Source organism: Carassius auratus, chromosome 9 (assembly GCF_003368295.1).
Source record: "Carassius auratus strain Wakin chromosome 9, ASM336829v1, whole genome shotgun sequence".
Lineage (NCBI taxonomy): Eukaryota > Metazoa > Chordata > Actinopteri > Cypriniformes > Cyprinidae > Carassius > Carassius auratus.
In genome coordinates, this window is record NC_039251.1 from 11,396,067 (window position 1) to 11,408,877 (window position 12,811).

The window sequence follows — 12,811 nt, forward strand, 5'->3', positions numbered from 1 at the left end:
AATCACAATCAAAAGTGCTTTCTGTCAGGTTTCTTCCGGAAGTTCTGGAATGGTTACAGGCTTTCTGAGTAAGAGTGGGACATGAAGCGGGTTTGCAGTTGACAGTTTTTGTGCTGTGGCCGAGATCCTTCTGCCGTGGAAGAGTCCAGAATAATAACTTCCATTCAGTGCACAAAACAGAAAGGACTGGGTCACCTACGTCACCGTAATTGACAAATGTGGCAAAGTATACAGAACATAAGTGTTGATTGTGAAAGTCACAATACCCCTGATTATCAAGTTTGTCAGAGACTCCAATTAAAATGTCTTCTTGCCAGCCAACTGCTGTGCTTGTTAATTCCAAATGGTGAGCTCAAGCATCACAATCCAGCCCTAGATCACTGATTAGTTTGGAGCTGTTTCTGCTGCATTTAGCCAACAGAAACATTGCAAATTTTAGCAACTTGGCCACTCCATAGTTAGGAGATGACAAATGGGTTCTGATAGCACAGTGAAGTCTTGATTGGTTACTGCAAAGTGGGATAAATGCCAGCAGTGTGTCATTTTGTTTGTTTTGGAATAAGTTCATAGAAGCCTCAGTGTACCCTGACAGTTAATGAGTATGGCTTGTGGCAGAGAGGAAAATTCAAGAAAAACGAAACTAGATTTAATATGGAAATCTAGCTTCTTAATAAACATTTCAATAAATGTGGATATATATAACTGTTTTGGTATGCATTCATGGCTTAAAGTGACATTCACAGAAGTCTTATGTTTGCACAGATTGGCATTGATGGATTCTTTCCCAAACCGGGCTCAGATTGTAATTCCACCAGCTCCTCTACGCCTGATAAAACATTCATCTTTGTTAACAGTCGACCCGTGCATCACAAAGAAATACTTAAGGTAAAGCAACTGCCGTATACCCACAACACTAATTTACCTATGTTTATTTACTGTTTGTGTATGCAAATATATGAATTTCTCTGTAAAATTAAATGTCCTTGACTAGCTGTAATAAAATGTGATATCCCAAACCTTGAATTCATCCTAGATCATAGATATTTGTACTTGTGTTCAAGCCTACATGAAATCTACACTAGAGTTTACAAGTTTGGGGTCAGTAGTTTTTTTTTTTTTTTTTTTTTTTTTTTTAAGACTTATAGCAAGGATGCATCAACTGTTTTTAACATTAATAATAAGAATAAATACTTCTTGAGCACCAAAACAAAAAACAATTCTAAGTTGCATGGATTAAATTTAAAATATATATAAAACCAAAAACAATTACTTTAATTTGTTAAAAAAAATTCACAATATTATTGTTTTCACTGTATTTTTTATCAAATAAATCCAGCCTTGGTGAACATAAGAGACTTTTTAACTAAAAAAAACAAATAATTACTGACCTTGAATAGTATCTGGATATTTGAGGAAAATTTAAATGTGTGGATTCTAGATCTGAGAAGAAAAAAAATGTATTGAAATATAATAAATGTAAAAAATCATCAACATTTCTGGTTAATTGTTTTTTTTCTTCAAATCTCAGAAATATAATTTTTTAATCATTTTAATTCCAATTGTTATCTGACATTAAAATAGAAATCCCTAGCTTTCTTTATATGTTACAAATCTCTTTTAAAAGTGTTTATGTTGTAATTATGAACAACTGGAAAAACCATGGAAATGCATTGGTCAAAAACAGCCTCTTGGGTCTTTGTTCATCAAAACTTTTGGCATAATTTGTTTATGCTTGCAGCTGCCAATAAAAGTGTACTACTCACAGCTCTGTTTAATACATTTCACCACGTTTAAATCAATTCTGTGGATTTTCCTTCACATCAGTGCAGAAAATAATGCTGATTAAAAATCCATAGATTTTGTCTGGGCTTAGTTCTGTCCTTTTCATATCGTTTATTATCATTTAAAATCCTAATGTACTCTTTACATGTATTTTTTGTAAATGCACATTTACCCTACAGCTTATCAAGCAATACTACACCAGTGCGCAATCTAATAAAGAATCTGCAAACCGCCGCTATCCCTTTTCAATGATGAACATCACCATACCTGCCTCGACTGTGGACATTAACCTGACACCCGATAAAACTGAAGTGATGCTACAGAACAAGGTACAAAAGTTCAGATTTTCTCTCCTACATTTATACTTGAAATAAAACATTGTTCAATTCACAATAATGTTCAATTAACCAAACTTGAACGGTGTTTACCAGGAGGGAGTCCTGTTGGCGGTCGAGACTATGCTAATCTCCTTGTATGGGTACTCCATTGACAATGATGATCTCAAAACTGGAGGAAATCCAGTTAGTTCTGCGGATGTACCTGAGCACACTAATGTAGTGTCTACACCTACCACTGATGTTAGTTTGGACGAACCAGAACTGCTGGAAATTTCTCCCACAAATGCAGATAAACAAGATGGAGAGCTGTCTTTGAGCAACACCGCAAACACCAGCTCTTCTTCGATTTCAGAGGATTGGGTGATCAATAGAACCTCAAGTGATTTTGACAGTATTAATTCCTCATTACCTGCTGACGATGTTGTACTGAACTCTACAGCTGATCTAAACTGTAACTCCCCAAAGGCGTCTAAGAGTGACAGTGGCCCTAGTCAAGAGAGCGAAGTATCTGCCGAGAGCTGGAGCACGGGCAAGGCCTTCTCAAATCAAGTCACCGGAGAATGCCTAGAACCTGTGCAACTCCATGTCCCGAAAGCACACGAAGACCTCGGGGGAAATATGAGGTCCAGCCCGTCCAAGAGGCCTTCTAACGTCATTATGGAGAAAATGGCCAAGCTGACAGCCTACGAGCTGATCAGCAACCGCTCCGTGCGTCAGCCCTCGTCTGCCTTTTCGCTGTTTGAGCAAGACACCAGATCGCAGGTCCTCCAGGAGAACCCAAGAGCCAGTCCTCAGGATGTCACAACTGCTGTGAAAGAGAGATGGGAAAGCCTCGGGGAGGAAGACCGCAAGAAGTAAGTTTCCAGATTTCACCCTCGAAGACGCAGTTTCCAGTTGTTGTGATTCACTCTCTCTGTGTAGCAAGAGAAAAATAGATCTGCCACTAGCATGTGTGAAATATGGATTGGAAAATCTGCCTGGCTTGGTCTTGTTGCTACCTGAAGGAAGAATTGATGAAGTGTTTGTATTTTCCAGAAGACTGCATTGGATTACTTGGTTTGATGGTCAATAGGCCTGTTTTCCATTGTAAAAGAGGTATTCCGTTTTTATTTTTTCAAAAAATGCCACATTCTTTCAGTTCCTTCAGGTGCCAGAAGATTCCAGTTCATTCTATACCAGATGATTTCTGACTAATTTATTGGTCGTTTATGAGCCCAAGGAAAACTCGGGTTGGATATATGGATCTGTCTTTTTTAGCACTCTAGACTGCCAGTCAAATGATCAGACACACCTACTCATTTTTTTATTATTGCTTGTCCACATTTTAGAATCATAGTCATAGCACAAATGGAAGTATGGGAAATATGTAGTGACGAAAAAGGGTAACCATGTTTCCTAGATGCATTCCTCAAAGCAACTTAAAGCTGCAGAACTCAAATTTTGGTCTTTTCTAATTTTAATATATTTTAAATTTCTTAACCTCAAAGTATAACAGGACTACCGTTATCAAAGAGGTCACCCCCTCCCCCCACCACACTCTAAATCACAGCATGCAAAGTCAGCATAATTAAATGAATGGAAAGTATATATCTCAGCGTTGCTAGTTGCAAGTAAACACATCTGAATCCTGTTGCATGTTACTGCTGTCTTAAGCATGAAATAAGCCTTGACTTGTTTTCTCGCGGCTGTATGGTAGCACGCAATTCTGAGAATCATATTTACATGGATCTGTGTAACATGGGTCCATCACATATGGGCATGCTGTGCTAAAGGGTCAGAGATGGTTGACATGGATGTTTGGGGGAGGGAGCACCATGCTTGTTATATTTTGGTTGCAGTGGTCTGATGCAGCAATAAAATGCCTGGCGCTGGTCCAGGGACTCTATATGAACTTGGTTAACATCCAAAGTGCCCACACCAAGGGAACATGGATTTCTTATTGCACAGTTTATGTGCATTCGATCCTCGTTATGAATTCCAGGCTGAAAATGCAAACCGTGTTCCCCAAATGGCTTTCATCATGTATGCGGGTGTCCACTGAGGTTCATCTCAGCAGGCAAGAGAGGATTGCGTCTTTCTTTTCTGTGTGTTGCTTCCACACTCGTCCTTTCATTGGAGATATTCTGGTTTTAGTTAAAGATAACCTTGGTGCAGTCTTAATTATGGCTAACTTTTAACAGGGTCTTCTCACATCCTTTCACGTTATAAAACATTATAAATATCTGTACTGCCATTTTTAGTAGTTTTGATTTCCCATTTTTATATATGTAAATGTCAAGTGTCTGTTTGTACATTTTCACTGTGTTCAAGCTGTAAACTTCAGTTCAAAAGCCCTCAGGTAAAGAACTCATTTCAGTGTACATGGCAGGGGATACCCTCAAGCTTCAACCTTCTGCTCCATTATGAAATCATTTATCTCCCCCATTGGCCTCCTACTGCTTTTCTCTTGCATTCAGCACATTTCATGCCTTCATCTTGATTGGTCTGGTTTTTTATCAGCATTTGCATCTTTTTCTTGCACCCGAGCTTTATGCTCTGAAACCATACAGTGCGTTTGAAACCGTGCCCGGTCCATTGTACAGTAGCAAGCTCTGTGCAATGGCACAGCTGTTAATTGGCAAGCCCATCGAGAAACTTCCAGTGGAGGGTCAGGGCTGCATGTTTTTACAGGCCCTCTTCCCCCTCCCTCGCTGCTCTCCGGCCCCCATCTGGTCACAGGTAGCAGATGTTTTTTATCTCGCCTGTTTCTGCACATTTTGATTTACAGCAGTCCACTTAGAATCACTAGAGCAAATTAAACCAAGGTTTCTTGTGTGAATTGAGGATTTTTAAGTAGTCACAACTTCTGAGCTGAGCTGAAAAAGTTGTATTTTTTATTTTTTACAATTACTGTGACAGTTTGTTTTATTTGGGTGCATTCTGGCATACTTTTTAGGGATTTGTGTGTGTGTGTGTGTGTGTGTGTGTATATATATATATATATATACCCCCCCCCCCAAAAAAAAAAAAACTTGTATGGGTCAAATTTATATATTTTTCTTTTATTCCCAAAATCATTAGGATATTAAGTAAAGATAATGTTCCAAATTTCCTACTGTAAATATATTAAAACTTAATTTTTGATTAGTAATATGGATTGCTAAGAATTCATTTGGACAACTTCAAAGGTGTTTTTCTCATTATTTCGTTGTTGTTGTTTTTTTTGCACCCTCGGATTCCAGATTTTCAGATTTATTCCGTTTTCAGAGGATGCATTATTCTCAATAATAAAAAATTTGACCCTTATGACTGGCTGTGGTCCAGGGTCACATTTAAGCATTTGTCTAGATAAAAGCATTTTTGAGATCATGAGAAACATAAATTGTTGATCAAGTGTTTATTAACTACTTCTCAGACCACATTCGAATGGTTACACAAAGGAAATACAAAATGTACAACTGGGACTGTAACGAATACATGTTCTCGTATCACATCCCATCTTAGGTATGAAAGCAAGGCAGAAAAGTCTCTGAACGCCTACAACCTTCAAAGGAAGAGGGCAGCGGAGGGAGGTGGCCAGTGCGGAGAGGGCAAGAAGCAGATGAGCGCCGAGTCTTCATTGAACAAAGCTCAAGGCGTGAAGCGCAAGGCCCCCCTCGCCAACCAGCAGGCCCTGGACAAACTCTTCTCCTCTCAGCCCTCGAGTAAGAGGAGCCCTGCCAAGCTCTCCAAACCCCTCCCGTTCAGTATAGCAACCCTCAAGCAAAGTCTTAACCTCCTCTCCTACCAGAACCGCTCAAGTGCGCAGGGCCTCAGGCTTGTAAACCGCTTGGCTTCTCACAGTGCCTGGGTTGTTTTATGCGGCAAAAAGCTCATGCTGTTGAACCCGTTTCGAGTGGAGGAGGCCTTGCTGTTTAAAAGACTTCTGGAGAATAATATACTTCCAACCGTGAGGCTGCAGACCCCTGTACAGCTGACAGATGGGTAGCCCGTCTCATTTTCTCACCTAATGATGATTCTGGATGTGTACGATCTGGAATGTATTTGTAAAGAGCGTACATGTAAAATTTGTAAACGTGGATTTGCAATTATTATATAGGATTAATAGTTGTATTAATCCTAGTTGCATTCATCCTTTATTCTACATTGCAATACTTAATCAACTATCTAATAATTATTTGCATATTAACATACACGTCTTTTCCCAGGGTGCTTGGTGGGCCAGAGTACATGGATGTTCTCCTGAACATGGAGAAAGACAGTGCCCGCTTCAATGGAGACATCTACTTTACCGATCCTAGGCTTGTGGCAAACGGTTTTGAGATTAAGATGATTCCAGGTAACGCTAAAGAAATATTTCAATTTGCTCTTCATTTTTTAAGAAGCATAGTTACCCAAAAATGTAAATTCTGTCATCATTTACTAATGCTTCTACGGAACACAAAAGAACATAAAATGTTGGTAAGTTGGTGAGTTTAAAGAGCGTTTATACACGGTCCATATATTTTTTCAATTATTAATACTGTCACAATTTAAAATAACTTTTTTCCCAATATTTGTAATTGTAGCATGTCATGGTTTTCACTAAATTATTAAGCAGCACAAATGTTTCCAACTTAATAAGAAATGTTACCAAATGTTGCAAATCAGCATATTAGAATCATTTCTGAAGGATCATGTGACACTAGACGGATCAGATTTGCCATAATAAATAGCATTTTAAAATATATAAAAATAGAAAACAGTTTTACATTCTAAACTGTTAAATACCAGACATAAGAGACTTCTTTTAAAAACAATTTAAAATGTTAACTGTTCCTTTTAATATAGATGTACAATAAATAGAAATATTGTACAATATCTGGCCAGATTTGAACAATTTCAGTTTCCCACTTTGCAAATTTTAGATAAATATTCAGAAATATAATATAAGTGGTAATTTCAGCAATTTTGTGGGAATCCACTTTGCAGTCAATAAATCATATTATGGAAATATTGGTATTCTATCAGCTCAACTTTTACTCCAATATTCAAAACAATCATTTGCATTTGATACAATTAAAAATAATACCTCTTTTATTAATATGTAACTCAAAAGAGTCATAATCATGTAAAAAAACAATGTTGTTTGACATTACACAACCCAATTGTTTTATTTGATTTGGATTCACGTTCTGTTTGGGTGCTTTGGAGTGAGTCTGTCACCAAATTGTCTGGATTGCACTTTTCCATTACATACGCATACCTGGAAGGTCTCATTTTAAACGGAGTGAACTACTTCTTTATAGGCATTGGAAAAGATCATTCAACTTCCAATATATGATGATAATGCTTAATTTGTAGTTTTTAATAACTTTTAATATCCGTGCTGTTACCTTAGAGACGTTGATTCCCGCTGCGCAGAGTGATGAAGTCATTGTTTATACAAATTGCTTAAGTGGAAAGTGCTGTGTCAGCACTTCTTTTTCCCTACACAGCTCGGTGTGGGCACATGTGTAATATTAAATTGTTTTAAAAAGTGGGGGCTTGATTCTAAGGGATCAGTCCACTTCCTGTATGACACTGGTTTTTGAGATGGCCATTAAATGCGTTTGCTTGAATTCGTTGCCCATTCCCTCCTCACGCTCATCATGTGCTGAGGAATGGAAGAGATTCTGAAATACTTCTACACGTTTTTTTTCTTCTTCTTTTTTCTTTGCCAGGTTTCTCTTGAGAAAATGTGCCTTTATTAATTCAAGGGTCATGCTGTTTAAAGGTCTCCAGGATTGTCCAATTTGATTTAACAAAGGTTGGACCCACTGGACATCATTAATGCCGCAGTTCACAAATTGTTTTGAAATGTCAAATATAACGGCTTGAATAACAGGATTACAGTCAATTATTTCTGACAGAATTGCTTATGTCTGATTAGTGAAGAATGAAAGTAATGTGTTTGCTTTAAATGTTTTCTTGTGCGTTTTTCAGATGCCTTGTGATATTATAAAACATCTCTGTTTCTAGTGTCAGTGTGACAGTGCTACATAATCATTACCTCACTTTCTGAAAACATTGTTTTAATCCTATTGTAGAAAGAATATTAATAACCACCTGTTATTTAGTGTATTTTTAAATAAGGAATATAAAAGCCACTCGACAATGTTTAAAATATAACACAGCGACAAAGGCCTTATTGATTTCTTACAGTGCTTGCCCAAAATCTTTTATGTATATATTTAATAAAAACAGTACAGATTTATCAAATCAGACCCTTATGGGTTTCCAGACTCTCAAAGTAACATTAATATATGGTCTCTTATGCTCACAAAGGTTGTATTGATTTGATCAAAAATACAATGATATTGTGAAATACTGATACAGCTTAAAATAATTGTTTTCTTTTTAGATCTATTTAATCAATTTATTGTTATAATTTTTAAACATACATGGATAACACATTACATTTAGTTGTATGATTTTAACTAATTTATTCTTGTAATGGCTGTCTCCAGTCTTCAGTGTCACATTGTGCGTCAGAAATCATTTTACTGTGCTAATTTGTTGCTTAAGAAACAATTCTTCTTATTATTAACATTTGGGCTGCTTAATATTTTTGTGGAAACTTTGATGCATTTTATCCAAGAGTCGTTGAAGAATAGAAAGTACAAAAGAACAGAATTGATCTGAAATGGAAATCTTTAAATGTCTTCACTCTCACTTTTGATTGATTTAACATGTCCTTGCTGAGTAAAACTTAATTTCTTAAAAATAATAATAATAAAATCTTACTGAACCTAAACTTTTGAATGGTAGGATAAATAAAACTTACAAAGTAATGATTCTGAACATACTGTAGTATTACTATCCATCATATATAACCATAATTTTATTGTATCCTTGCTGAATACAAGTAATAGTTTAAAATTAACGTTAGTGTATGTTTAAAAGAAATAAACTCATTTATATGCATAAATGCACATGCTCTACTGTTATGGTTACATGCACGCTTAAAGAAAAAGTGCTTTTTAATAAATTTTCTCTAAAAGGTTACTTTTCCATTAATCTATGCCTTTTATTTGATATGAAAAGTCAAGCAGAAGCAATCAAATATTTAATTTAGGAAAAAAATATAATAGTTATATATTGTGCAAACACTTTTCCGGGTTTAGAATCAGCTTATTTTATAATGTTGTCCTCTCTCTAAGGAGGCTGCCATCTTAGTCCTCAGTTGACCTTATTTTGCCTGTTGTTATGGAATGCTCTTAAGACTTCCCCCTCAGCCCTGTTCCTGTAAAGTGTCGTGTTGGCACTGGTAATGGTCATCATGGCTGAAGCTGGCTCGCTGCCTGAGCTTTTGCCAGCACGGTGGATTTGCACTAAAGTGTGGTGCTGTGGAGAAAAATTGCCCTTTACAAAAGGGAATAGTTTCTGAGCCAACTTCCAGGGATTTGGCAAAAACATGCACCAGATTTCTAGCCCTTTCGAAAACCCCAAAGTATTAAACTTTGGCACAAAACTTTCCCCGCACCGTTTGTCCTACAAATATGAATGATACCTCAAATTATTCAGCTTGTTGAGAAGAAGTGTCCTATTATATTTGCAAATGATCAAATTTACACCTGGCAGATGATAAAAAGGTTGGGGGAAAAAATCCTAAAGTGTTGTTATGAACTACAACTAAACTATTACAATTCGGTTTGTCAAATTAAATAAAGCTAAACTAAAAATACACTGCAAATGATGATTAAAAACTTTATAGATGTTGTATTGGAAAGTAGCTAAAAAAGGTTGAAGTACTAATATTGCTAAAACTAAGCTTAAAAAAAGGCTACAGTAAATAGAAATGTTTAAAATATAAAAATAAAACAAGAAAAACAAAAGCAGAAAATTACTTAAAAATGGCAAATATAAAAATATTAAACAAGAACAACAACCATACTAATAATAAAATGTAGGCTTGCTAAATGTCTATTTATTTATTTAACTACTACTGTTATCAAAATGGTAAATTCAAAAGCAATTTATGGTAATGTACCATGGCCTTTGCCCAAATACTATAGTTAATAAAATTGTTACTAAAACCATAATAAAATTAATAGGTATAAAATAAAAATTATTAAAATTCCTAAATGTTTCTATAATTCTTTTACTATTTCTGTTGATGTATCTATCATTTTACTATTTGAAGATAAAACAAAAACTTCATTTTAGCGGAGAGGCTGCTGAATTTGGCCTGTGAACACAATTATCTGAAAAATACTAATGGTATACTATAATAGTATATAAATAAAACTACAGTAACACTGATGTGAAAGGATGTTAATTTAACTTTGCCTATAGTAAGAAACCACCTAATAACCCCTCAAAACACTCTAGCAACCACTTAGCAATCCCCTGGTGAAATAAATCATATAAATCTAGTACTTGCAATGACAGACTCATTGTTTTCGAGTGTTTAGTCAATATGTAACGTATTGACACTAATATCATTTTTTTAAGCATGACAAGTCAGATTTGGGATGGCTGCGTCTCGTTTTAAAGCGCATCGAGAAGAAGAAAATGTTTTGTCTGCTGTACCTTGATGACCTTTCCACACATTTCACCTCTTCATTTAGTTTGCGTCTAGGGAAAAGCAATCATCTTTAAATCATCTGTTGAAAACCTCCTCCACCTTGGTTTTTCTTTCCAGTCCACAAAGACATGGTAATAGCGTAATTTGGTGCGATGCCCGTCTGACTTGGTTTCCAACCAGCGTGTAAATCACAATATTTATTTATTATTTTTTTCCTGGAGAATGTTGTACTTGGAGTTTATTAATCCTTGCTTGTTGCTTATCTTGGCCAGGTTCTTCGTCTTCTGAGAGGCATGTTGAAGTGACGGGCATGGCCGACTGCATGCCTTTCTTCGGGATAGGAGACCTGAGGGAGATTCTGCAGGCTATAAAGGTCCGGGATGCAAAAACCGTGAAGCAGTGTAGACCTCTCAAAGTCTCAAACTACCTAGAGGTGAGAGATGCTCCTTGGGGCATACTTTTTAATGATCCATTTTTAAAGGGTCAGTTCACCCGAAAATGAAAATTAGCCTGTGTTTTACTCACCCTGGAGCCATCCTGTCTATATGACTTTCTTCTTTCAGACGAATCCAATAGGAGTCATATAAAAAATTGTCCTGGCTCTATAAGCGCTGTCATTGCAGTGGGCAGGTGTTTCTATGTAACAGTCCACGGTAAATAAAGCATGTGCATTCGACGGTCAGCAGAAGTAAGAGAAAAGTTTTTATTAGGTTTGAAATCTGGATATTTTTTCTTAGAAAAACACATGGATTCGCTACAGGAGGCCTTCATTCATGCCCTGGAGCCGTGTGAAGCATGTTATATTATGGATGCGTGCACTTTATTTAACGTGTTTTGGACTGTTAAACAGAAACACTCGCCCAAAACAACGATACAGCTTAGAAGAGCCAGGACATTTTTTTTTATAATTCCAAATTCATTGAAACAGATTTGGAGAAATTTAGCATTGAATTACTGGCTCACCAATGGATCCTCTGCAGTGAATGGGTGCCATCAGAATGAGAGTCCAAACAGCTGATAAAAGCATCACAAGTAATCCATACGACTCTAGTCAGTAAATTTTCATCTAGTGAAGTGAAAAGCTGCGGGTCTGTAAGAAATAGATTCATCATTAAGACATTTTTAACTTCACTTTTGCTTCTGGCCAAAAACAAAAGTCCTCTATCCACAATACTGCTTTCTACAGTAATAAAAAGATTAGAAGAATCGGGAGAGAAAAATACCCAATCACGAACCTTTAATAACCAAAAACAATTTGAAACAGTTCTAAACAAACATGGATTCTGGTGTGAGAGGCCAAAAAAGGTGGTTATTTTTTCACTGGTGGAAGCGTAATTATAGAATATAAACTTGTATTATGGTGGGAAGCAATTTCAAACTTTTTACTTCACAAGACATCAATTGATCAACTGAGGTCATGGTTTATTGTGATGTTTTTATCAGCTATTTGGACACTCATTCTGACGGCACCCATTCACTTTGTGCAAATTTTAGACACGAGTTAGAACTTTTTAGCTGCCTTTTTGGTTTAAGAACTGTCTTTCCCCCACTTCTTCCTTTCAGAGTGAAGCTGTTAGACTAGCTAGACAGTTACCTCTGAACCTCACCAGAGCTGATGTTACAAACACGCTTTGCCGAATGAAACAGGAACTTGAAGAGGAGAGTCAGGCCTGCATTCACAGACGACCATTTTTTCACGAGCTGGTTACTGTTCCCGAAACTGAGCAGGATGCTCTGCAAATCATGTCTAATACTTGCTGAGGATTTCAAGGACTTTGTTATAAGACCAAGTTGTCACTAACATTTATTGTACCATATACTATTATGAAAATTGTCATTTGGAATAATAAATGTTTGCCTTATGTTGAATTACGTTTTCATTCATGAGTTGAGATATAAATACTTGATTCGTATTCTGAGTGTTTAATCAAGATGCATTTGTGTTACATAAGTGGGTTTAACCCATAATGTCGTGCAAGATCCATGCACATCACCATTTTATTTTTCATAACACCATATGCAAATAAATTAACTATAATTATAATGCATTAAAATAGTTGCTTCAGTCCAGATCTCACAGTACTGGGTCATAAATGAGGTTAATGTTTATGAATGATTTTATGACATTTTTTTTATATAAATTATGACACATTAAGACACATTT

The 12,811-nt window shown here is 36.3% G+C and overlaps 1 protein-coding gene across 1 annotated transcript in view; it reads left to right on the forward strand.

Annotated features, from left to right (window-relative positions):
- The window catches only part of pms1 (PMS1 homolog 1, mismatch repair system component), a 20,823-nt gene extending 8,311 nt beyond the window's left edge, over window positions 1–12,512 (forward strand). Inside the window, exons 7-13 of the mRNA XM_026271440.1 lie at window positions 763–885; window positions 1,962–2,111; window positions 2,214–2,974; window positions 5,604–6,083; window positions 6,308–6,438; window positions 10,920–11,080; window positions 12,211–12,512. Of these exons, the coding sequence (XP_026127225.1) occupies window positions 763–885; window positions 1,962–2,111; window positions 2,214–2,974; window positions 5,604–6,083; window positions 6,308–6,438; window positions 10,920–11,080; window positions 12,211–12,408 (2,004 nt within the window). The 3' untranslated portion in view covers window positions 12,409–12,512. The remainder of the gene's footprint in view (window positions 1–762; window positions 886–1,961; window positions 2,112–2,213; window positions 2,975–5,603; window positions 6,084–6,307; window positions 6,439–10,919; window positions 11,081–12,210) is intronic.
- The last annotated feature ends 299 nt before the right edge of the window (window positions 12,513–12,811 follow it).